Genomic DNA, 25,969 nt, shown 5'->3' on the forward strand with positions numbered 1-25,969 from the left:
CTTGTAGCATCCTTCCCGTCTCGAAGGACCCATTTCTTTAACAATATAAAGCTCTGAGTTGTTAGAGAGTTTGGATTTTCAACCCGGATCTGATTGATATCGTCAACGGAAAAGTTCAATTCCCTCGCCAGTTCTGGAAGAACAATAATTGCAAAAAGAAAGTGACTTTCTCGTGTTCCATCTTGTAACGCAGCCATTGTCTGCAAGTCAAATGTCGAGTTACAGTGAGGAAGGGATGATGACTCTGCTTATATTAAAAGCAAACACAAAGGAAAGAAAAACACTAGCCCAAGTCCAGCATTGCTCTCACTCCAGTTTTCCGTGAATTCCTATCCCCACTCTGCTCCATCATTGTGAGGGAACCTGTTACACCCCCACCACATGGAGGCTCTATGAGGAGCTGGACAGAGGAGATGGGGAGAAACTGTTCCCGCTCGTAAAAGAATCACGAACGAGAGGGCACAGATTTGCAAAAGAAGCAAATGTGATGCGGGAGAAAACTTTTTCACACAACGAATGCTTCAGGTCTGGAATACACTGCCTGGAATTATGGTGGAGGCAGGTTCAATCTGCATTGGACGATTATTTGTATGGAAACAACATGCTGGATTACTGGGTAAAGGCAGGGGAATGGCACTAAGTCATAATGCTCATTCGGAGAGCCAGTACAGATACGATGGGCTGAATGGCCTCCTTCTGCACCAGAACAATTCTGTAATTCCGACTCTGACCAGACATCTCTCTCTCACTAAAGCTACTGAAGATGTTAGGGAAACAGTGGTGTAATATTGGACGTAAGTGGCAACAGATGACTTTGCCCATGATAGAATGCTGTTTTGTTTGAAGTGCTATCTAAAGAAGGACACAGCTCTTTGAACAATTCTATCAAATCCCCTCTTAGCCTTCTTCTCTTCCAAGGACTCCTCCAATCTATCTTCATAACTGGAGATTCTCATCCCTGGAACCATTCTTGTAAACCTCTTCTGCAAAGATCCTTTGTTTCAAAATCAGAACATGCCTTAAAGCTGAGTAATTAGAAAAATAACACAATAATTGAATGCTAGCCGGGCTGACAAATTTCTGGGCCTCTGCCAGGGCTCTGACAAAGAGTCACCCAGATTTGAAACATTAGCTCTGTTCTTCCTGCACAGATGTTGTCGGACCTGCTGGGATTTTCCAGCATTTTTTGTTTGTGTTTCAGATTCCAGCATCCGCAGCAATTTGCTTTCAGTTTAATGCACATTTTTCTAGTCTTGCCACATGACTGAAGCCCTGCATCACTATTGCCATTCCAGGAATTCAGTAGACTATCACAAAGAGCTTAGCCTAATATGCAGTGCCCAGAACGGAATACAGTATTCCAGCTGAGACCTATCCAATTTCTTTATAAAGGTTAACGGTAATTTATTTCATTTGTACGCCATGTCTCTGTTTATAATGTCAAGGATCACTAACGTTTTATAGCAAAATAGCCACCTGCAACCACTCCAAATAGCAGCTGAACTTCCATGTATCTATTATAATGGTTCCACATGTACTTCAGGACCCAACAAGTCAAGAGATGCTTTTTATTTTTCTAGGATATAAAAAGATAATGGAACTGCGTCTTACCTGTCCAGCTCAATCCCAGATGATCTGCTACTATGGCTGTCCTTATATCTGTCCTCTCACATGGGCTCTGGGGACCTGTGGTTTCAAATATTGCATTAGGCCATCATTCCACGTCACACACATAACATCTAAATCTTGGTCATAAAGCTACTCGTGCCCCTATTATGTACTACGTGAGTGTCCCCTAGTGATCTACACAAATGTAATTCCTATCACGGATCTCAGGTAAAGTCTGGATTCAGAAACACTAAATGTACAAGATTATATAACATCACGGTGCAATGTTGATAATGGATCTAAACATGCTGAAAACACCCAAGAATTTAGTTAATGCCGTGTAACTAGAGGTGATGAACAAATTATATGTCTCTTTTTTTTAAATGAAAGTTCTTGAGGCACCAGTGTTGCACCTTACTTGTCTGACTTACATATAAATCGTAGGGCTGCAGAGTGGACATTGCCTCACATTTCTCCGCTAAGAGTTGGTTGGCATGCTTAACTAAGTGAAGGCTATTGGGATTACGTTGGAGTAAAAAAGGGGAGGGTACGAGACAGCACAGACAACGACAATGACGACATGGCAGCTAAGGGGAAATCACGCCACAGGCAATCACAAATAATCATGCACTAAAGATCAACAAGTCGAAAATTTTACAAACTAGGCTTGATCTCCGCGATGCGGGCCACGTGAGGCCCAGAAACCTGACTGCTTTCCTCCCCACCAGTCCTTTTACTGTTCCTTGTCTCACTGTAGACCTTTTCAACCTTTGATTTTAAAGGCGCTGCCTCTGGTCTCAAATCTCTAGGAGACCGCGATGTAATGGAAGGTAGGCCGGCTTCTGATAAGGATGCATTTCTCGACGGGCTGTCTTCATCACCAGGGATCTCTGACTGCACTTTCTGCTCTTCATCGGCAAGTTGGTCCACAAGTTTAAACGCCTCACCGCTAATCCCTTTAAAATATTCAACCGAATGTTTACAGACCTCACTCACTTGCCCCTTTCCCGCTCTAACCGGTCTACTGGTGGCAGTGTTCGACCTTACCTTAACTGGTAGTCTGGAATAGAACTGCTTTGACTTTACTTTCTCGCCCTGTCCTAAACTGCACTGACAATTGGCCGTCGTAGTTGAATTAGATTTGTCAATATTTTTAACGGGCGGTCTAGATTTGGCCTCAGGACACTTGGGTGACTGCATTTTCCCCTTTAACTCACTCTTTCTAGGCTGTTTCACCTTGCCTGCTGCTGATTTCTGCTCTTTCTGAGGGACCGATGATGAAAGAGGCATGGATGTTTTAACCGGAAGTCTCGATTTGGGCTTTCTTACCGGTTCTGCGTTCTGCTTATCTAGTTTTACTCTTTCGCTTGCCAATGGAGCTGGATTTTTCTCGTTAGTTTGGACGGCCGATTCAATTGGTGGTCTGACCTTAGGCTGACTACTATTCTGACTGCAGTCAGTACCCGGGATTGGGGAATCAAGCTTCTCATTACAATTACTTATCGGCAAATCGGCCCTTTCGCTCTGTCTGACACATTCCTGACTCGGAGCTCTGGGCTCAATTTCTAAGACTGTATGTTCTGCAACCTGATAATCTACCAGCACAGTGTCAGCTTTAACTTCCACCACTTCGGGTGCACCCATATCTTTCTTCAGCGTCATTGTAGAAGCGGAAATTCCCATTTTAATTGGCGTGCGTAATTTAGGATCAACTTTGGCAGCAATGGCCGATGAGGATTTTTCCGTTGGGTGGTCAGTGGGTAGGATTTCCAGGCCATCTCCACTAGCCTGGACTTTCTCATGCTCAACTTGTGGTGTCTCTACTGGCGCCTCAGGTGTGTTGTCCCCTGACTGAGGCAGTGTTGTGTCTACGAGTGTGTTTTTAACCCTTTCCCCCTTGTCCCCTGACTTCCCTTCAGCAGTATGCTCACCAATTTGGAAAAATTGGAGCCTTTCTTCAACAAAATCCCTCTTGCTCATGTCAATTGCACCACTGCGAGTCATCTCAAACATCTTCCCTTCATGAAATGGGAAGGGATTAGGCTCACTAGTTGGAGTGCTCTCATCTGTTGGGGTTCTGGCTGGGGTTGTATCTGGTGTTGTTGCTTGGGACCTGTCCTCTACTGCTAAGCCAAAGGCTTTTTGCTCATCCTCTCTCAACCTAGCTTCAAAGACTTCATCGTCCCCGCGGCCATTAGACCATGGATCAAAGTCAAGGCCTTTGGTGGCAACAGTTTTAAACGGGGTTGCAAATTCTTCCTCTAGTTTGTAACTAAAATATGTATCATTAAACCGAGTTCTGTCAGGATGCCTGCCTTCCAAGGTGAAGATCTCGGGTCCTGGTTTACCATCAGTTTGCCCTTCGCCTTTCTTTTCAGAAGTCTGAGTTTTAGACTGCAAGGGTGCTTCTTCTTCAGCGCCTACCTTCCCTTCTTCCTCAATTACTGCAAGTTTACCCTGGCTATAGGAACGATCGCCCTGTTTCAAAATCCCTTCAGTCACCCATACATCCATCTTGGTTTCTATTCCCTGATTCAAGGATTTTGAGTCCGTTTCAGTTAAGCCATCATCTTCATCCTGCAGGTCGTATCCGTCGAGGGAATCGACTTCAGTGGCATCGGTGTCGTGGGAGAACTCTGCCGTTGTCGCTATGGAGCACTCGGTGATCGACTGGTCATTGTTGCCGTTTGGGATGGCATCGTTCTCTGAGGTACCATCCAAGGAAAACTCGTCGTCGTCATCTTGGGGATCGTTGGTCTTTTCCGGCTGCCCTTTGGCTTTGTGTCTCGGTGAGCCGGCAGGGCTTTCGTCATGGAGCTTAAAGGTGTACTTCTTCAGTGGGGCGGGCTGGAAGATGGACTCGTCACTGCTGGTATCGCTGTCGTTGGCTCCGGGTGGGGTTGGGGAGGGCGGCTGGACCCTGATGACAGGCTCGGTCAAGAAGTGTTTGTCGTGCTCTTCCTGCAGGTTGAGCTCGACCATGTCTAGCTCGTCCTCCGCGGCGGCACGGTATTCGCTCCTCCGCGTGACTGGTGCCTCCGTGTCCAGGGTGTTGATGGGCGGGGGTGGAGGGAACTCGATGTAGGCCACGCGGTTTTCTTTTGGTCGTTTGTCACTCCCGTTTCCTTCACTCATCTTCCCCGGTCTCGCTGTGAACCCGCTCGCCTCTTTAACGGAGGCCGCTTTGGCCAGCTCCTCCTCTTCCGATTCCTCGGAAACCTCCGGGATGGGACTCGGTTTTCCGTGCATGGTTGGCAACTGGGAAGAAAGTTCGTAGCTGATTTCCTCTGAACTGGGCGTTTCAGGTGTCAGAGGGCTTTTGCCAGAACTTTCTATCAGTGATATCTGTTCCAAAGTGTCATCCTCTGGGCTACCTTGCGGAGAGGAGGGCTGCTTGTGCGGTCGAACTGTATAAAAGGTGCCCCTGGTCTCCTGTACTGTCTTGCTCTCCTGACTGATCATTCTTTTCAAACTTCCTTGGTGCGGGGCTGCAGTTTCCTGTTTGCGCATTTGAACAATGCTGACATACACAGGCAGAGTCTTTATCTCTTTAAATCCTTCAATGCTCGCTAATGGCGCCACTTTCTCCAAATACTCAACTGGACTCCGGTCAAAGAACTCACTCAGCGATGCATCTTTGACAGGGCTAAACTCCAGAGAGTCAGGAGATTTGACCGGGGAGATCTCCAGTTCCTCCCGACAATTGCCCATGTCCATATGATCTCCGCGGCTGTTAGGGTGACAGTCCTTGGAGCCATTAGTCTGAATATTGGTCTCTGCCACCTCAAAGAGCTGCTTTCCTTTCCTGATCCGACTCAGAGTCATGTTGGACACACTGGTTATAAGCTCTGACTTGTGGGATTTCACCTGGTCGCCATTGCATTCGAGCATTTTTGAAGCTAGTTTCGATTTTTCCTCCGATATTCTGACTGGGATCTGTGACGGACTCTCCTTCTTCACACTTCTTCCCTTGAGCAGCTCGCCAGCGTGGTCAGCATCATCTCTACCAACCAGCTCCGTGTAAATCATTTTCTTGGAGGGAGAGGTCAACAGTGCTTCTTGAATTTCTTTGACCGAGGGCCGGTTATTTGACAGAAGCTCCTTCTCCATTACAGGAGGGCCAGTTTTCTCCTGCCCATTGGTGTTAAATTCCACGTGCACAGTGCTGTTTTCCTTCAGATTATCGTGTACGAGTACGTGTGTAAGCTTGTCGCGATGAGATTTATGATGGGAATTCCCGCAGTTCTCCCAAGTCCTGTAGACCTTCCTCTCCCTCTCTGATTTTATCTGGGACTCTGCCTCTTTGTTCACCGCTGCTGCATCTTTCTCGGATGACCGCGGGGCGCCTTTCGTACCAAATATCAGCTGCTTCGGAGGAGTGGCCGCAAATTGGGAAAGTTGTCCATGTGGCACGACTTCGACCGTCTTCTGAAGCGCTGACACCACGGACTCTGCACCGACGTTTAAACCTCCAAGTCCACTCAGGTCTTTCAGCTTGCTGGCGTGTACTTCCTTTACCGTGGAGATCGCCCCTTCCGCAGCTTGCTCCAGCTTTTTCTGGTTGATTTCCTTCAGAGAGAACTGGTAGACGGGTAGCTTGCTTTCGTGCACACGTTTAAGAGGAAGGCTCTGCTGCCCGTCCTGGGGGCCCTTTTCAAAGTAGCTCACTCTGGTGTCACTGTCACCTTGAGCACAAGGGTAAGGGCCCACAAACTTTTTGAGCTTGCCATCTACGTGATCGTCCTGCGTCCCTCGGTCATGCAGCTGGGCGTACTGCGGGGATTCACTGCCCTTCTGTGACCCGCCTGGCTCTAGTTTGGAGTGCGAGGGACTGCTTCGCGCTTGCTTGCAAAGGAACGGTGGCTGCGACAGATCCTCACCCTTCTTCACTCTGTCCTTTGCATCGTCTGAAAGACCGGAGCAAGTCCTTCGCGCCGAGACCGCCGCTGCTCTTTTCTCCTCGGCGCGTACGGAATACTTGCGAAAGCAGGGCTCACTCTGCCTCTCCTGGCTCCACTCCTCACTCGGCGGGGTATCGGCCGGCCGCAGCTTCTCGGGGCTGCTGCTGGCGGAGCTCAGGCCCGAGCGCGGCTCCCTCCGCTGCGGCTTCTTCTCCGGCGACTGCAGCTCGTCGTTCAGCTTTTCCGTCTTGTCGCGGAAGAACTGCGACACTTCGGTCAGCTTCTCCTCCGCCTCCTTCACCGTCCTGTCCACCCGGTCTTCGTACATCAGCTTCTCCCTGCCGCCCTCGCGACTGTCCTCAGTGAAACGCATCCACAGGGCGTGCTTCGGACTGCCGGACTCGGGTGGGTAGTGCAGCACCGCCACTTTCTCGTAAGGATCATCCTGGCCCGCACCTTTCACCAGGCCTTCGGGCATCATTTTGTGCAACTTGGCGAGCTCTTTCTCCGCGTCGCTCTTGCGCTTGTAAAGGCCGATCATCTGTGAGTCGGCGCAGAAGACCTGAGGTTGCTCCGTGACTGATTCCTCCGTATCGGAGTGAGAAACGTCCATCTTTTCAGAGAGAAGCATTTTCTCGGCAAACCGGTAGGACTCCCCTCTCAGCTCCGAGTACTCATCATCGTGGTACTCGACAGAGTGCTGAGTGAGAAGCTTCAACGTTTTGTACGAGTCGTCAGAGACCAGCTGCGCGGAGCTCGGCCGACTGTCCTCGTCCTGGGAAACGGGAGTGTTCACCCTGGATGATTCCATGTAGGATGGAAGAGATTCCTCAGCGGTGAGCTCCTCTTCCTCTTGTTGCGCCTGCTCATCCTGAGACGTCACATCAAACTTCTCAGGAAAAGCTTTGGCCTCTCTTCCTTCACCCTCTCCCAGAAAATCCCTCTGATAAACAAAGAGCTCTTTCTCGGGGTGCTTTTTTGTCTCTCTCACGATGACCTCGGTTGGTTCTACTTTATTCCCTTTTTCGATGTGGAACTCAATAATTCGTTCCACCTTTGGCTTCAAGCTGGAGTCTTTATCGAGGAACATGGATGGCACCTCGCCAGCCTTGCCGCTCTCTGAAGAAACAGTGGACTTGTGCTCAAAAAGTCCGACCAATTCTTTGGAAGGGTCACGACCTGACTGAAAAGCTTTCATAATGTCACGAACAGACATCGTTTCCTCTATCCTCTCACTGGCATTGCTCTCTGTGCTGGGAGGGCTGTGATAGACCATTCTCGTGGTCGTCGTAATGTGAGTTTCTTCTTTTACACGCACCTCTTTGGTCTTCAGGCATTTACTATCTTCATCGTCTGACTGCATTTTAATTTGGAAAGCTTTCACCTTGTCCTTGATTGACCCAATTGGTTTCTCTTCCGCTTTTGGGAACATGTCTGGACTTGGTGATGGAGACAGTCCGTCTGTTTTGAACTCCTGAGCTTCATCCGGTGAAGGCTCGTAGCTTCGAATGACGCGGACCACCTCGGTCCGTGTTTCTGTAATAACTGGAGGTATCGGAACGTCGTGGAACAACGGCTTAGGCCCAGTGCTCTCGGCACTCTGGGGAGCGGAAGGGGTCTTCTCACTCCTGGTCTCAAAGCCACTGTCTGACAGAGGACTCTTATCCGGATCATGCTGAGAAAAGTCATCGGGTGACTCCAAGATGACTTCCGTCGCCATCATTGCGTCGGCAAGTTTGCTCAATTCCTTCTCTGAAGCAGAGGGGCGCATGGCTGGTGGAGGCATCTTCAGTTTATGTTCTGGCAAAGGCATTGCTGGCTTATGAGTTCGTTTGGAGAACATCTTTTCTTCCCCTTCCTTTCTGACATCAGTTTGGCGGTATTTATTGTCGCCCATCTTTCCCAATGCATCAATACCGAGATCATTTGTCAAATAGTCAACAACCCTTGCCAAACTGAAGTCCTTCTCGCCTGCACTTTTGGCTTTCATGTGTACGTAACTGCCAAACTCCTCACTGGCCTTCTGCTTCGCTTCCTCAATGTCATCATAATCGAAGATGACCCATTCGCCTTCTCCTGAAAGGTCTCCATTGGTCTGAGCTCCTTTGATGCCGTGTTTATTCTCTGTTAATCCATCCTTCTGTAGAATCTCACTGACTTTCACCAAGTCTTCTTTCACCTTTTCCACAAGCTTGAAAGGCTCCTCACTTTCATCTTCGCTCTTCCCTCCTTTGGCGGACACTTCCGACGGGAATGCTTTCTCGCTGGCGGAATCCGTTTGGAGGATGGCTGTCATCTTCATCAGATCTTCCTTCATCTCAGCCACATCTTTCAAAATTTCCTGACTGGAAGACAGAGAGGAGGTGGAAGACAGTTTCAGCGCTGAAGGAGCAAGAAACAGGGAGGATTTCAGCGGGGATAGCGTCCGGGTAAATTGGGACTGCGGTTGCGTGCGTGATTCCGTGGTCAGGGATTTTATTGGCGATAACAGTGCGGCAGCTGATTTGGTTAATGGCGTGGTCTCGGGGAGTCTTTTCAATTGTGGTTCCGATAACACATTGACAACAGAATACACTGGCACAGTTATAGTTGAAGACGTCACAGAGGTGGTTGTCACAGATGAAGATCTCAACGAAGAATACAAGGACCCTGCTGAGGGTAATCTGATAGTTTGGAAAGTAGGAGCAGTTGTAGGCGCTATGGATTTAAGAGGGGTAAATGGGACAGTACTGGGAGCTATGTGCCCTTTCTCCACTATATCGTGCACAGTTGAGATGGGTTTGGTGGCCAGCATAGTGGCTGATGTTTTCTCAGGTGAGGATCCCGTTTCTTGGCTGCAGAAAAACGCCGCTGCGGAGGAGTACTTGATGGGCGATATCGTCCCGTTGGCCGTCGCCTGGCCGTTCGACGACACGGCTGATTTAAAAGGTGAAAACGATGCCGGGGGCAGGCCCTGGGCAGCATCAACGATAGACTTCACAGGAGAGGGTCCCGAGGTTGACATTGACTTGAGAGAGGAGGTCAGCACGGTGGGCGCGGTGGTAATGATGGATTTGAAGGGCAGAGTGGAGGAGTACATGTTAACCGTAGCTTTGGGAGAGGCTGGCGGCGTCATGGTGATCGAGGATCTCTCCAATAGCAATCCTGCCGTTGTCGCCGGGGGCAACCGTGAGGAAAACAATGAAGACACCAATCCTTTGGCAGAGGAAGACTCGGACAGTGCAGATGCTTTCACTGGTGAAGAATTCAAAGCAGAGGCGGATTTAACGGAATATTGAGTCTGTGTCACTACAGTTTTTATAGGTGAAGGTGAGGACTTAAATGATCTAATTGGAGAGGCCAAATCACTCATGGATCTTACTGAGGTGGTTGTGGAAGCTCCTAAGGTGGATTTGATGGGTGAGGAAGAGACAGACCAAACTGACTTTAAGGGGGACGCAGTAGGCGTGTTGGATGTTGAACTCGACGGAGACGTAATTCCAGATTTTGCTTGTCCAGCTACCGAAATGGGGGCAGCGGCCCAGGACTGAAAGGGCCTCGTCGAAAAGACCGGCTTGTATGAATACGGTGCGGGGAGAGACCTGGTGGTTCCTGAACTTCTTTCAATGATTTCTTAAACGTTTCAGAATCCAAATAAATACAGAAACAAAAGAAAATCAACGAGAAAAATTAAAGAAACGGAGAGACCAGAGAGAAAAAAAAAATTGGTCAGTGAATAGGTTAAACAGTTAGAAGAAAAAGTACAAAATGTTTTTTTTTTAAAAAGTACAGTGATAAGTTGTGAGAAAATTGATTGAACAACGCGATCCAGAGGGGAACATTCACATTTGTTTCTATTTATCTCTACGACAGGTTACCAAACTAGGAAACCAGGAAGCAGCAAATCAAAACAATGCAAAATCAACGTGAAAAGACAAAAGTAGGGTCGAGAATTGGGGATGAAGAGACAAAACACAAAACATGAAACAGATGGTGAGAATTACAGAAGAAGATTCAAAGCTACACTCACCCTGATCACTGCCTTTCCTCAGCTACCCTGTGCTGTTAATCTACACCCACCAATGGAAAGATTTGAAATATTGAACGCTTTTGCTCCATTATCGTGACTATTGAAAGCCCTTTTTCCTCGCTAAGCAAATTAACGGCCAAACCAAAAAAAAAAGTTAAGACCAATTAGAATCTGTGGACCAACAGAAGCCAACACCTTTGTCTACCATGTGTCAACCTGTGCCAGTGTCAATCTATCAGACAAGCGGCATCCAGACCTATTCCTGACACAAGCACAATGCAAAATGTACTATTGTTCAAAACAAGGAGCGGGATTTTCCAGGTTCGTTTGCCTGAAGGCTGGAAAATCCCGCCCCAAGGTCAACAGACCTTTGCATGGTCCGTGTCCCGCCCGCTAAGATTCCCGTGGTGGGCAGGACAGGAAAATTCCGCCCAAGGTTCTCAGAAACAGTTTGAAACTGACCAAATGTTTCACTGCCAATTCACGGTGTCAGCCTGGCTCAGTGGCCGTGCTCACTCACCGGAGGTAGTGAGTTCAAGCCTCACCCCAGAGGTTTGAGAACACAATCGAGGCGCACACTCCAGTGCAGGACTGAGGGAGTGCTGCACGGGTGGGCACAACATTGAACTGGCTGCAGCGTCTGCTCACCAAGGTGGGTGCGAAAGAACCTGCGGCAACATTTCAAACAGATGGGACAAGTCATGGCCAACAGTCATCTCTCGACCAACACCACAGGTCATTATCTCATTGCTATTCGAACAATATTGCAGTGTTTATGTTGGCTGCTGCATTGTCTACTTAACAATAGTGACTACACTTCCAAAGTCCTTCACTAGGTATAACACGCTGAGGTTGTGAAAGACCACGGTATAAATGCAAATCTTCTTTCATGTTCTCTAACAAGCAGCCTAACCATAGTTTGTGTTCCCGGCGACATCTTACGGTCAACGGCTCCTTGAAATCTGAGATGGGTGCCTGGATGCTTCAGTATGTTTGTATTAAGCAGCGGCTCACCCCGGGCAAGCATGATCTTTCATTTTTATCGGGGTCACTGCTCAAGAAACTAAAAAGCTTCAGACACGTAATACATAAGCGTGCATCGCAATCAGCATGGAATCAACTTTTATTCGAGCAGCAAATCATATATATAATAAATATATATACACAAAAAATGAAATGCAATGGAAAAAGTAATTTGAGTGGAAGTTTGCAAATCAAAGTTGGGTCTTGCTTTGCAGCTATACATACAGACAGGCAACGATGGTAAAATTTACAACACATTTCCTTTATTCGCGTGCTTCATTTTAAAATTAAGAGATCATAAACAAATGTCAAATAATACCAACATTATTGATGGAGCTTAAAGGAGAATAAACTCACTCATTCCAGGTTCAGCGAGGTAGCTGTAGCGCTTACGTAATGCCAGAGACGCAAAAGATTGACGGCGGTCTGACGCTCTCTCGATCTGGAAGAAAGACGTGGAGCCATCTTGGTCATTTCTATCCCAAACTTGCACCTCACAGGTCAGACTTTACAACAATGCCTCTCTCCTCCACACAGAATTTTGCGACATCAAAAGCCAACTGAAGTAATGCGCTGCTGCTTGACGTCTTGATTTAGCAGTCATAGAGTCGAATCATAGAATCCCTACAGTACAGAAGGAGGCCATTCAGCCCATCAAGTCCACACCGACCACAATCCCACCCAGGCCCTATTCCCGTAACCCCACACATTTACCCTGCTTATCCCCAACAAACTCGGGGCGATTTAGCATGGCCAATTAACCTCACCTGTACATCTTTGGACTGTCGGAGGAAACTGGAGCACCTGGAGGAAACCCAAGCAGACACGGGGAGAATGTGCAAACTCCGCACAGTGACCTAGGCCGGAATTGAGTCTGGGTCCGTGGCACTGTGAGGCAGCAGCGTTAACCACTGTGCCGCCCCAGTCAAATCATCCCCTACTTCTCACTGTCCACAACGTACATCCAGGAAATGAAGCTACGTATTTTCCCAGCAATTGCTTCCAGCTTAGTAACATTGCCGCTATCTCCTCTTTCAGGTGTTGTGTTGTTGCCTCCTTCTACCCTGGGAAGGACAGGATGGCACAGTGCATGGATTTGCCATCACTGCAATGCCACATTTGGCCAAATGGAACTGCATTTCTGCAGGGTAGGGCCAGTTCCTGCTTCCAGGAAAGCAAAGCCACACCTAACAGCCCAGTGAAACAAGACGATCCAGTGCTGTTACGTCTGAGACTACCGGGGAGGTAGCTCCTAAGAAGTCACACGGAAAAGCAAGCCTCAGGAACAATAGAGTTTATTAATGGCGGTACGGTAGCACAGTGGCTAGCACTACTGCCTCACAGCATCAGGGACCTGGGTTCGATTCTTGGTTTGGGTCATTGTCTGTGTGGAGTTTGCACGTTCTCCCCGTGTCCGCGTGGGTTTCCTCCGGGTGCTCTGGTTTCCTCCCACAGTCCAACGATATGCAGGTTAGGTTGATTAGCCATGCTAAATTGCCCCTTAGTGTCAGAGGGACTAGCTAGGGTAAATGCATGGGGTTATGGGGATAGGACCTAGGTGGGATTGTGATTGGTGCAGACTCGATGGGCCAAATGGCCTCCTTCTGCACTGGAGGACCCTATGATGAACTGCACTCCTTGCACTCCGGAACTCGAATGGCAGTTCCCTGGGCAGGTCACCCCACGCCCCGAGTCACATGCCCCGAATACATAAATTGAAATGCCAGTTCAACACTCGGACGCACCTCGTGTGTTTGTGATGAGACCTCACTGCTGCATCATTGAGGGGTGCTCGGGGCTGCTGACAGTATGACGCTAATGATCATGTCACGGACAAAATTATGAATGGAATTTCAAAACACATGCACACAACACACACAGACAAACGTTTCGACAAAATGTCCTTGACACAGATATCATACTAGACTCACAATTACAATCAGCAATCTTGTTATTTCTGTTAAACACGCGACGGCAAGTATCTGTTAGCTTCCCACGTTGTTAAACCGATTGGTTTTAGTACAAATGCAACTGATAATTTTGAATGCATCTTCTCAAAAGTGAGTTGAAAAAAGATTTTAGTATATAGCAACAACAAATATTCTGGTGTTTAATGCTGACATAGGAGGTACCAGGCTAATTAAATCTCAGGGGGCAGTCAACTAACAGGATGGGGTTTGGATTCTGTTCCAGCACAAGAAACACAAGGATATTAATTGTCATCACAAACAGGCACACCGTGATGCAACTATTGAGTCATAGCAGTTGACCCAGGCCCGCAACATGAATTAATCTCTTCCCTCTCCAATAAAAACTCAGCAATGTGCTACATCAAATACTCTAGAGCACAGAAATGGGTACAATGGCTCCACTATACAAAAGCAGCTATCCGAACCCTCAGAATGCTTTAGCCCTTTGGGAAAACTGAACAGAATAGAAGAAAATCATAGAATCCCTACAGAGCAGAAGGAGGCCATTCAACCATCAAGTCTGCATCGACAACAATCCCACCCAGGCCCTATCCCCTTAATCCCACCTATTTACCCTGCTAATCCCCCTGACACTAAGCAGCAATTTAGAATGGCCAATCAACTCAAACCACACATTTTTGGAGTGTGGGAGGAAACTGGAGCACCCGGAGGAAACCCACGCAGACACGGGGAGAATGTGCAGACTCCACACAGACAGTGACCCGAGGTTGGAATTGAACCCGGGACTCTGGTGCCGTGAGGCAGCAGTGCTAACCACTGTGCCACCGTGCAGGATCACAAGAAATAGGATCATAGAATCCCTACAGTGCAGAAGGAGGCTATTTAGCCCATCGAGTCTGCACCGACTCGGTGTTTCTCAGGCCCATCCCCCCATCCCTGTAACCCCACACATTTACCTTGCCGAGATGATCATTTTCTAATTGATTCCAGAATTGCAAACTAAAAATTAAGACACTTCCCAATCCAATAAGGTTCAGTTTCAGATGTTTGGTGGGGTCCTATCACTGTCAGGATTGACTGAGCCCAGTTGCCCTAACTGTGCTCCTGCAATAACTGAATAGCCATCACTGCGTTTAGACAGATTAGCAGATTTCATTTTCCTTTACCTCTTCATCGGGATCTGATTCGGTTTCCTTATGGTCCCAAGAAGCATTGCAGAGACAGGGAGCATTACAATGGACAGCAGGGAAAAGAAAGATCAGGATATGAAAAGGACCCAGCACAAAAGGCAAGCACAAGATCAAAACAGGCCCAAAGCCAGCAAAATCAAATCATTTCATCTACAAAAAAAAAACACACACACAAATTCAACAACAAATTATGGAAAATGCTACAGTGTCGGACTCTACATTACCAGCCAGCACAAGGGCTTCATAAAGAAACCACACCGTTATCTAGAAAAACAGGCTTTAGAGATGAACAACATTGTAAAAGAATGCAGTGTGGTCTTACAAATGAACAGTGTCTCGAACTTCTAAAGCAGGCAGGTGTTTAGCAAATTAAAGGCATTTTATCTTCCTTCAAAAGAAGACCTGGTTATTAAAGTCTTTCCACATACTTTTTTGTGCGCCGGCAAGGTAATGTTCAGGTTACAGATTGCTGCCAGTGGTAATCCTTTGGAAGTTTTCGGTTCCTTGAGGAATGACAGACGGCCGCAGGGCTCCTGGCTGTTGTCCCTGACCTGGAAATAAGAGCCGCTTTTGTTTAACGCAATGGGTGATACTGTCGGCCTCTCCAGCCTGGATAATGACATTTCAACCAACATCGCTGTCAGACATCTAACCAATAATCTGTCTCGTTTGCTGCCAGTGGGATCTTGCTATGCAGTGAGTGTTGGCTTGCAGAGCAGCTGCTGCACAGGAGAACTGACTGGTATGACTTATAAACTAGGTTGTTTAAAAATATTTGCACAGGCACATTGTGAAAGCACTCATAAGTACATTTTGCAGAAGGATTCTGTGGGTTAGTTTCTGGCCTATCATCTTCGAATCAAGCCCAGCATAGTTGGCTGTCTGGGTTCACAGAATCCCTACAGTGCAAAAGGAGGCCATTTGGCCCATCGAGTCTGCACTGACCAGAATCCCAGCCAGGCCCTCTTCCCATTACCCTACTTATTTACTCTACTGACCCTGACACTAAGGGGCAATTGAGCATGGCCAACCCACTTAACCCGCACATCTTTGGACTGTGGGAGGAAACCGGGGCACCCGGAGGAAACCCACGCAGACATGGGGAGACCGTGCAGACTCCACACAGACAGTGATCCGAGGCTGGAACTGAACCCGGGTCCCTGGTGCTGTGAGGCAGCAGAGCTAACCACTGTGCCACCGTGCCGCCCCTCTCTACGTGAATGCAGCTTGTCAGGCTCAGTTTTGTTCTCTGTGGGCACTGGCCTGTAACACTGGTAGCCCCACTCAAGATAGGACCAATACACAGTTGATCTGGGAAATGGAGAGAAAACGACACTCTGGTGCATTAGGGGAAGCTCTTCTAAGGCTGGGACTGAGGCACACGACTGAGACAGCAAAGGGGAACTTGATCCCAGCACTTGTGTTCCTGTATCTGACTTAGTAATGTTTGATGTTGACACTGGGGTCCTGAAACAGGAAGAAGTTGCACTGCTCTGCACCAGCATCCCTCATTAAATCCCACTCCAGACCAGCCTCCCATCCATTGACTCTGTCTACACTTCCCGCTGCCTCGGCAAAGCAGTCAGCATAATTAAGGACCCCACGCACTCCGGACATTCTCTTTTCCACCTTCTTCCTTCGGGAAAAAGATACAAAAGTCTGAGGTCGCGTACCAACTGACTCAAGAACAGCTTCTTCCCTGCTGCTGTCAGACCTTTGAATGGACCTACCTCGCATAAGTTGATCTTTCTCTACACCCTAGCTATGACAGTAACACTACATTCTGCACTCTCTCCTTTCCTTCTCTATGTACGGTATGCTTTGTCTGTATAGCGTGCAAGAAACAATACTTTTCACTGTATGCTAATACATGTGACAATAATAAATCAAATCAAATCAAATTAAATTAAAAACATAGAAAATAGGAGCAGGAGGAGGCCATCCGGCCCTTAAGCCTGCTCCGCCATTCATTTTGATCATGGCTGATCATCAAACTCAATATCCTGATCCCCTCTTCCCTTCATATCCCTTGATCCCTTTAGCCCCAAGAGCTATATCTAATTTCTTCTTGAAGTCGCAAAACTTTTTTGCCTTCTGGACAAGATCTGACCTGATGATCTAAAGTAGCGCCAAGGGAGACCTGCGCCGCTAAACATTCTGTCTTTAGGGTGCGATATTAGGAAGGAGACCAGTTCGCTCATTCAGGTAGACTTAATAGATGCCTTGGCACTCCTTCTAAACAGGAGCTGGGGAGAGCTGCCTTTTGGCCCCGGCCAACATTCATCCCTAGACCAGCAGCGCCATGTTCGATTGTCTGCTCATCATCTTCGCGTTGCTGTTTATGGGATCTTGCTGTGCACAGTTGGCTGCTGTGCTTCCCTGCAACAACGACGACAGTTCAGAAATACTTCATGGGCTGAGTGCTTTGGGAAGTGGCAAGGACATCAAACGAGCGAGAGACGTGTAAATCATTCAACCACCTTGACAAAAGAACACTTCACACAGCCTCTAAGATGTTTTATTTTGCTTTGCAGCATTCTCATGGTTCCTTCAGAGAGTGAGAAAAATAAATTGATATTTTACTCTTGACGCGTTTCGGATTGGAAGTGTGTGAGGCTGGTCACCACATCTTTCATTCTCAAATGGAATCTAAACGACAGACCATTAAGTTATCATCTAAAAATAGCACACAGATTGCATCTCACGCAGCACATCAGTGAACGCATATTTTGAAGCAAGTTCAATTTGGGTTATAGAGACATAGCTTCAGACAAAGGCCACGTGCTTTTCCCTCAGCTTCTTTATACAAAGTCTCTATTATGCTTGGCTTGGGGCAGGGGCCACGAGAGAAGTGTTTGGCATTGAAGCATTCATGAACAAAATAAATCTCTGTCTGAATACATTAGCCTAACAAAGTAGTGATTGTTGCTGCTGTCTTTCTTGTGCGTCCCCCACCCTATTCACCCCACTACTGGCAGCCACGTCTCCAGCTGTCTGAGTCTAAAACTCTGGACTTATCTCCCCCGCAGCCTCTCTGCCTCACTTTCCTTCTTTTGAGACGCTCTCTGTAACTTGCCCCTTGCGACCAAATTCTTGGCCATCTGTTCTGATATCTCAACCTATTTTTGATGATGTTAACTGAGGGTTGAATGTTGGCCAGCACACTGAAAAAAAGCTGCCTGTTTTTCTTTGAATACTCCCATGGGATCTTTAACCCTCACCTCAGCTGACCGATGAGATTTTGGTTTAGCAAAATATAGCTCCTCTGACAATGCTGTGTAGTGTCAGTCTAAGTCACTTGTGGAACCCTATGACAACTGACTCAGAAATAAGAATGCTACAATGTTTATAGCACATTAGTTGTATTGTTGATGTACGCTGGCAAAGGGCATGGTTTAATCAAGTACTTTGAGTATGTATAAATAGGGGATGCCCCTTTAAGGAGGCTGTCAATTTGTTCAATTACATTATTTTGGGCTTCAAAGACTAGAAATAGGGGATGGTTGGGCCACTGGGTTGAGTGGGAGGACTGAACAAGCCAATAAACTCTCTCGATAAAGAAAAATCTTGCTTCCAACTTCATCATCGGCTTGGAGCATATTAACAACCGACTGAACCAAGTTATCTCCACGTCCTTGACCAAGTCCTTTGGTCACCTGCCCCAAAATCTCCTCCTTTGACTCAGTATCATTCTGCGGCCTGGTCCTGCGAAACACCGTGGGAATGCGATTACTAGGTAAAGGCTGCGTACAAATAAAAATGTGGCAGTTGCCACACCCTCACCTTCACACCGAAGGGCAATCTATTTTCTTTGAAAGCGTAGAAGTTGAACACCAGCTGTTGGCCTGCTTTGGCGAGAGGAACCAGGTTTCCATAGCAATCCACAAAGATGGGCTTGCCTTCTAGCACCTGTTGGCAAGATTACAAATGAGCATAAAGAGTGATTGAAGAAACGTGCCAGTTGTTTTAGCCAACCCATTTACAGAAATCTCGGAGATAAAATTTACCTTTAAAGACAAAACTGTTCAAACTACCATTAAACAAGTACCCCAGACCAAAAGAAACAAACCTCTACCACATTTATCAAAGCTTATTTGAAATAACTTAATGAAATGTCTATTCATACAATGGAACATGACGAGCGACCCTGGGCCTACTAGAGCCTCCACCAACGTTTATCCTTGGATTTATGTTGACTATAAGCCAACAATCAAAGAATTATAGGATCCCTATGGAAGGAGACCATTTGACCCATCGAACCTGCACCAAGAACAAACCCACTCAGCCCTACCCTCGTAACCCCATGTATTCACCCTGCTAATCCCTCTGGCACTAATGGGCAATTTAGCCTTGCCAATCCACCTAACCCACCCACATTGGAGTATGGGAGGAAACGGGGGAACCCAGTAGAAACCCACGCAGACACGGGGAGAATGTACAAACTCCACACAGACAGTCACCCGAGGCCGGAATTGAACCTGGGACCTTGGCGCTGTGATGCAGCAGTGCTAACCACTGTGCCATCATAGCTCTGGTACAATGGATCTGACGGGAAAAACCATTTCCACTGTTCTGGGAATCAAGAAATTGGGATGATCTTAAAATTGGAACTAGGCTGATGAGGACAGGCTCCAGGAGAACAGGAAGGAAGTGAGAAAGGATAAAGGTTCCTTCTCAGGGCAAACATGTCCCGCTGCCACTGGCTGGTGACAGCCTATCCACTTGGCTAAAAACCCCCACCCTCCAACTCTACAAATGGGAGGATGGGAATAGAAATCAAATTTCTGCTTTAACATGAACAACAGGTGAATAGAGGTTTATGATGGGCCTAGATAAGGTGCATAGCCAAGGTCTTTTCCCCAGGGTAGGGGGAGTCCAAAACTAGAGGGTGTTGGTTTAGGATGAGAGGGGAAAGATTTAAAAGGGACCTGAGGGGCAACTTTTTCACACAGAGGGTTGTGCTTATATGGAATGAGCTGCCAGAGGAGGTGGTAGAGGCGGGTACAATTACAACATTCAAAAGGCATTTTTTGGTACATGGATAATAGATGGGAAAGGGTTAGAGGGATATGGCTGAAAAGCAGGCAAATGGGACTAGTTCAGTTCAGGAAACCTGGTCGGCATGGATGAGTTGGGTCGAAGGGCCTGTTGCTATGCTGTATATCTCTATGACATTCAGGAGTAGGAGGCTGCACTATCGATCGGTATCTCAACTCCATTTACATGCCTTAGCTCATATCCCTCACTGTCCTGACAAAATCAATCATTCCCAAGTTTTCAAAGCTCCGATTAATCCTCAGCTCTCGGAGCGGAGAAGATTCCAGAAAGCAAGCAAACAAAAGAAAAACAAAGCAGAGATCTGGGTGTCGGTCATGAGTCCATTACAAAGTGGTACAAGCCGCTCTGCTGCAACACACTGAGAGCAGAGATGGCTGCTTGCCACAGACAGGAGGAGAAGGTCAAGTAGACGGGAGACTGTACCTCGATGTCTTTGCTCCGAGCCACTTCGGTGAAGTTCTCTTGCTGCTCTAAAGTCTTGTCAACTTTATCGTCCGTCATGCAGAAGCAACGCAGGCAGGCCTCCACGGGGTCGTGCATTTTGGCAAATACAACAAATTTGGCCATGTATGGGACACAGATCAACTCCCTGTAGAGCTGCGTGGCCAAGCTAACAGTTTCTGGCACCTGATGGCAGTCGACAAGCCAAAACCTGTGAGTGAAATGACACAAACACAAAGTTCATACAGACCTTTCCAGCTTGGCACATACTCAATACAGCAGACCATCCAAAACCGGGGACCGCAAATCACTTTTGAAACGAGGTGACATGAATATTTGATCAGGCATCGTTCCTCCTCTCATTTCTTTCCAATCGGGAGGTTGATAACTATCTCCTCGGAATAAATGAAACAGCCTTGCCAACAAAGTTGCAGTTTGGGAGTATCCGCATTGTCAGTATTCTCCCCCACCAACCTCTCTCTCTCACACACACACTCACTCTCTCTCGTTCACACGCGCACGCACTCTCTCTCCCACGCGCGCACGCACTCTCACTTTCTCCCACGCGCGCACGCACACCCTCTCTCCCACGCGCGCACGCACACCCTCTCTGCCACGCGCGCACGCACAGGCACTCTGCCACACGCACAGGCACTCTCCCACACGCACAGGCACTCTCCCACACGCACAGGCACTCTCCCACACGCACAGGCACTCTCCCACACGCACAGGCACTCTCCCACACGCGCACACGCACTCTCCCACACGCGCACACGCACAGGCACACTCGCACACGCACACACACGCACAGACGCTCACACACGCACAGACGCTCACACACGCACAGACGCTCACACACGCACAGACGCTCACACACGCACAGACACACACACACGCACAGACACTCACACACGCACAGACACTCACACACGCACAGACACTCACACACGCACAGACACACACACACGCAGACACACACGCACAGACGCTCACACACGCACAGACGCTCACACACGCACAGACACTCACACACGCAGACACTCACACACGCAGACACTCACACACGCACAGACACTCACACACGCACAGACACACACACACGCAGACACACACGCGCACAGACACACACGCGCACAGACACACACGCGCACAGACACACACGCGCACAGACACACACACGCGCACAGACACACACGCGCACAGACACACACGCGCACAGACACTCACACGCGCACAGACACTCACACGCGCACAGACACTCACACGCGCACAGACACTCACACGCGCACAGACACTCACACGCGCACAGACACTCACACGCGCACAGACACTCACACGCGCACAGACACTCACACGCGCACAGACACTCACACGCGCACAGACACTCACACGCGCACAGACACTCACACGCGCACAGACACTCACACGCGCACAGACACTCACACGCGCACAGACACTCACACGCGCACAGACACTCACACGCGCACAGACACTCACACGCGCACAGACACTCACACGCGCACAGACACTCACACGCGCACAGACACTCACACGCGCACAGACACTCACACGCGCACAGACACTCACACGCGCACAGACACTCACACGCGCACAGACACTCACACGCGCACAGACACTCACACGCGCACAGACACTCACACGCGCACAGACACTCACACGCGCACAGACACTCACACGCGCACAGACACTCACACGCGCACAGACACTCACGCGCACAGACACTCACGCGCACAGACACTCACGCGCACAGACACTCACGCGCACAGACACTCGCGCACAGACACTCACGCGCACAGACACTCACGCGCACAGACACTCACGCGCACAGACACTCACGCGCACAGACACTCACGCGCACAGACACACACGCGCACAGACACACACGCGCACAGACACTCACGCGCACAGACACTCACGCGCACAGACACTCACGCGCACAGACACTCACGCGCACAGACACTCACGCGCACAGACACTCACGCGCACAGACACTCACGCGCACAGACACTCACGCGCACAGACACTCACGCGCACAGACACACACGCGCACAGACACTCACGCGCACAGACACTCACGCGCACAGACACTCACGCGCACAGACACTCACGCGCACAGACACTCACGCGCACAGACACTCACGCGCACAGACACTCACGCGCACAGACACTCACGCGCACAGACACTCACGCGCACAGACACTCACGCGCACAGACACTCACGCGCACAGACACTCACGCGCACAGACACTCACGCGCACAGACACTCACGCGCACAGACACTCACGCGCACAGACACTCACGCGCACAGACACTCACGCGCACAGACACTCACGCGCACAGACACTCACGCGCACAGACACTCACGCGCACAGACACTCACGCGCACAGACACTCACGCGCACAGACAGACACTCACGCGCACAGACACTCACGCGCACAGACACTCACGCGCACAGACACTCACACGCGCACAGACACTCACACGCGCACAGACACTCACACGCGCACAGACACTCACGCGCACAGACACTCACACGCGCACAGACACTCACACGCGCACAGACACTCACGCGCACAGACGCTCACACGCGCACAGACGCTCACACGCGCACAGACGCTCACGCGCACAGACGCTCACACGCGCACAGACGCTCACACGCGCACAGACGCTCACACGCGCACAGACGCTCACACGCGCACAGACGCTCACGCGCAGACGCTCACGCGCACAGACGCTCACGCGCACAGACGCTCACCCGCACAGACGCTCACCCGCACAGACGCTCACCCGCACAGACGCTCACGCGCACAGACGCTCACGCGCACAGACGCTCACGCGCACAGACGCTCACCCGCACAGACGCTCACGCGCACAGACGCTCACGCGCACAGACGCTCACACACGCACAGACGCTCACACACGCACAGACGCTCACACACGCACAGACGCTCACACACGCACAGACGCTCACACACGCACACACACGCAGACACACACACGCAGACACACACGCGCGCAGACACTCACACACGCGCAGACACTCACACACGCGCAGACACTCACACACGCGCAGACACTCACACACCGGCAGACACACACACGCGCAGACACACACACGCGCAGACACTCACACGCGCACAGACACTCACACGCGCACAGACACTCACACGCGCACAGACACTCACACGCGCACAGACACTCACACGCGCACAGACACTCACACGCGCACAGACACTCACACGCGCACAGACACTCACACGCGCACAGACACTCACACGCGCACAGACACTCACACGCGCACAGACACTCACACGCGCACAGACACTCACACGCGCACAGACACTCACACGCGCACAGACACTCACGCGCACAGACACTCGCGCACAGACACTCGCGCACAGACACTCACGCGCACAGACACTCACGCGCACAGACACTCACGCGCACAGACACTCACGCGCACAGACACACACGCGCACAGACACTCACGCGCACAGACACTCACGCGCACAGACACTCACGCGCACAGACACTCACGCGCACAGACACTCACGCGCACAGACACTCACACGCGCACAGACACTCACACGTGCACAGACACTCACACGCGCACAGACACTCACACGCGCACAGACACTCACACGCGCACAGACACTCACGCGCACAGACGCTCACACGCGCACAGACGCTCACACGCGCACAGACGCTCACGCGCACAGACGCTCACACGCGCACAGACGCTCACACGCGCACAGACGCTCACACGCGCACAGACGCTCACACGCGCACAGACGCTCACGCGCACAGACGCTCACGCGCACAGACGCTCACGCGCACAGACGCTCACCCGCACAGACGCTCACCCGCACAGACGCTCACGCACACAGACGCTCACGCGCACAGACGCTCACGCGCACAGACGGCTCACGCGCACAGACGCTCACGCGCACAGACGCTCACCCGCACAGACGCTCACGCGCACAGATGCTCACGCGCACAGACGCTCACCCGCACAGACGCTCACGCGCACAGACGCTCACGCGCACAGACGCTCACACACGCACAGACGCTCACACACGCACAGACGCTCACACACGCACAGACGCTCACACACGCACACACACGCAGACACACACACGCAGACACACACGCGCGCAGACACTCACACACGCGCAGACACTCACACACGCGCAGACACACACACGCGCAGACACTCACACGCGCACAGACACTCACACGCGCACAGACACTCACACGCGCACAGACACTCACACGCGCACAGACACTCACACGCGCACAGACACTCACACGCGCACAGACACTCACACGCGCACAGACACTCACACGCGCACAGACACTCACACGCGCACAGACACTCACACGCGCACAGACACTCACACGCGCACAGACACTCACACGCGCACAGACACTCGCGCACAGACACTCGCGCACAGACACTCGCGCACAGACACTCACGCGCACAGACACTCACGCGCACAGACACTCACGCGCACAGACACTCACGCGCACAGACACTCACGCGCACAGACACTCACGCGCACAGACACACACGCGCACAGACACTCACGCGCACAGACACTCACGCGCACAGACACTCACGCGCACAGACACTCACGCGCACAGACACTCACGCGCACAGACACTCACGCGCACAGACACTCACACGCGCACAGACACTCACGCGCACAGACACTCACACGCGCACAGACACTCACACGCGCACAGACACTCACGCGCACAGACGCTCACACGCGCACAGACGCTCACACGCGCACAGACGCTCACGCGCACAGACGCTCACACGCGCACAGACGCTCACACGCGCACAGACGCTCACACGCGCACAGACGCTCACACGCGCACAGACGCTCACACGCGCACAGACGCTCACACGCGCACAGACGCTCACAGACGCTCACGCGCACAGACGCTCACCCGCACAGACGCTCACCCGCACAGACGCTCACCCGCACAGACGCTCACGCGCACAGACGCTCACGCGCACAGACGCTCACGCGCACAGACGCTCACGCGCACAGACGCTCACGCGCACAGACGCTCACCCGCACAGACGCTCACGCGCACAGACGCTCACGCGCACAGACGCTCACACACGCACAGACGCTCACACACGCACAGACGCTCACACACGCACAGGCGCTCACACACGCTCAGGCGCTCACACACGCTCAGGCGCTCACACACGCACAGGCGCTCACACACGCACACACACGCAGACACACACACGCAGACACACACGCGCGCAGACACTCACACACGCGCAGACACTCACACACGCGCAGACACACACGCGCGCAGACACACACGCGCACAGACACTCACACGCGCACAGACACTCACACGCGCACAGACACTCACACGCGCACAGACACTCACGCGCACAGACACTCACGCGCACAGACACTCACACGCGCACAGACACTCTCACGCGCACAGACACTCACACGCGCACAGACACTCACACGCGCACAGACACTCACACGCGCACAGACACTCACGCGCACAGACACTCGCGCACAGACACTCGCGCACAGACACTCGCGCACAGACACTCACGCGCACAGACACTCACGCGCACAGACACTCACGCGCACAGACACTCACGCGCACAGACACTCACGCGCACAGACACACACGCGCACAGACACACACGCGCACAGACACTCACGCGCACAGACACTCACGCGCACAGACACTCACGCGCACAGACACTCACGCGCACAGACACTCACGCGCACAGACAC

The 25,969-nt window shown here is 50.7% G+C and overlaps 1 protein-coding gene across 1 annotated transcript in view; it reads right to left on the minus strand.

Moving 5' to 3' along the window:
• ank3b (ankyrin 3b) overlaps positions 1-25,969 on the minus strand; it is a 310,337-nt gene that overhangs the window by 34,243 nt on the left and 250,125 nt on the right. The window contains exons 21-28 of the mRNA XM_078222927.1: positions 20,144-20,372; positions 18,446-18,571; positions 15,091-15,213; positions 14,639-14,665; positions 11,899-11,983; positions 2,334-10,121; positions 1,612-1,686; positions 2-133 (exon numbers count right to left, since the gene is read on the minus strand). Of these exons, the coding sequence (XP_078079053.1) occupies positions 2-133; positions 1,612-1,686; positions 2,334-10,121; positions 11,899-11,983; positions 14,639-14,665; positions 15,091-15,213; positions 18,446-18,571; positions 20,144-20,372 (8,585 nt within the window). The remainder of the gene's footprint in view (position 1; positions 134-1,611; positions 1,687-2,333; positions 10,122-11,898; positions 11,984-14,638; positions 14,666-15,090; positions 15,214-18,445; positions 18,572-20,143; positions 20,373-25,969) is intronic.

This window comes from Mustelus asterias, chromosome 11 (genome assembly GCF_964213995.1).
Source record: "Mustelus asterias chromosome 11, sMusAst1.hap1.1, whole genome shotgun sequence".
In the NCBI taxonomy this organism is placed as follows: Eukaryota; Metazoa; Chordata; class Chondrichthyes; order Carcharhiniformes; family Triakidae; genus Mustelus; species Mustelus asterias.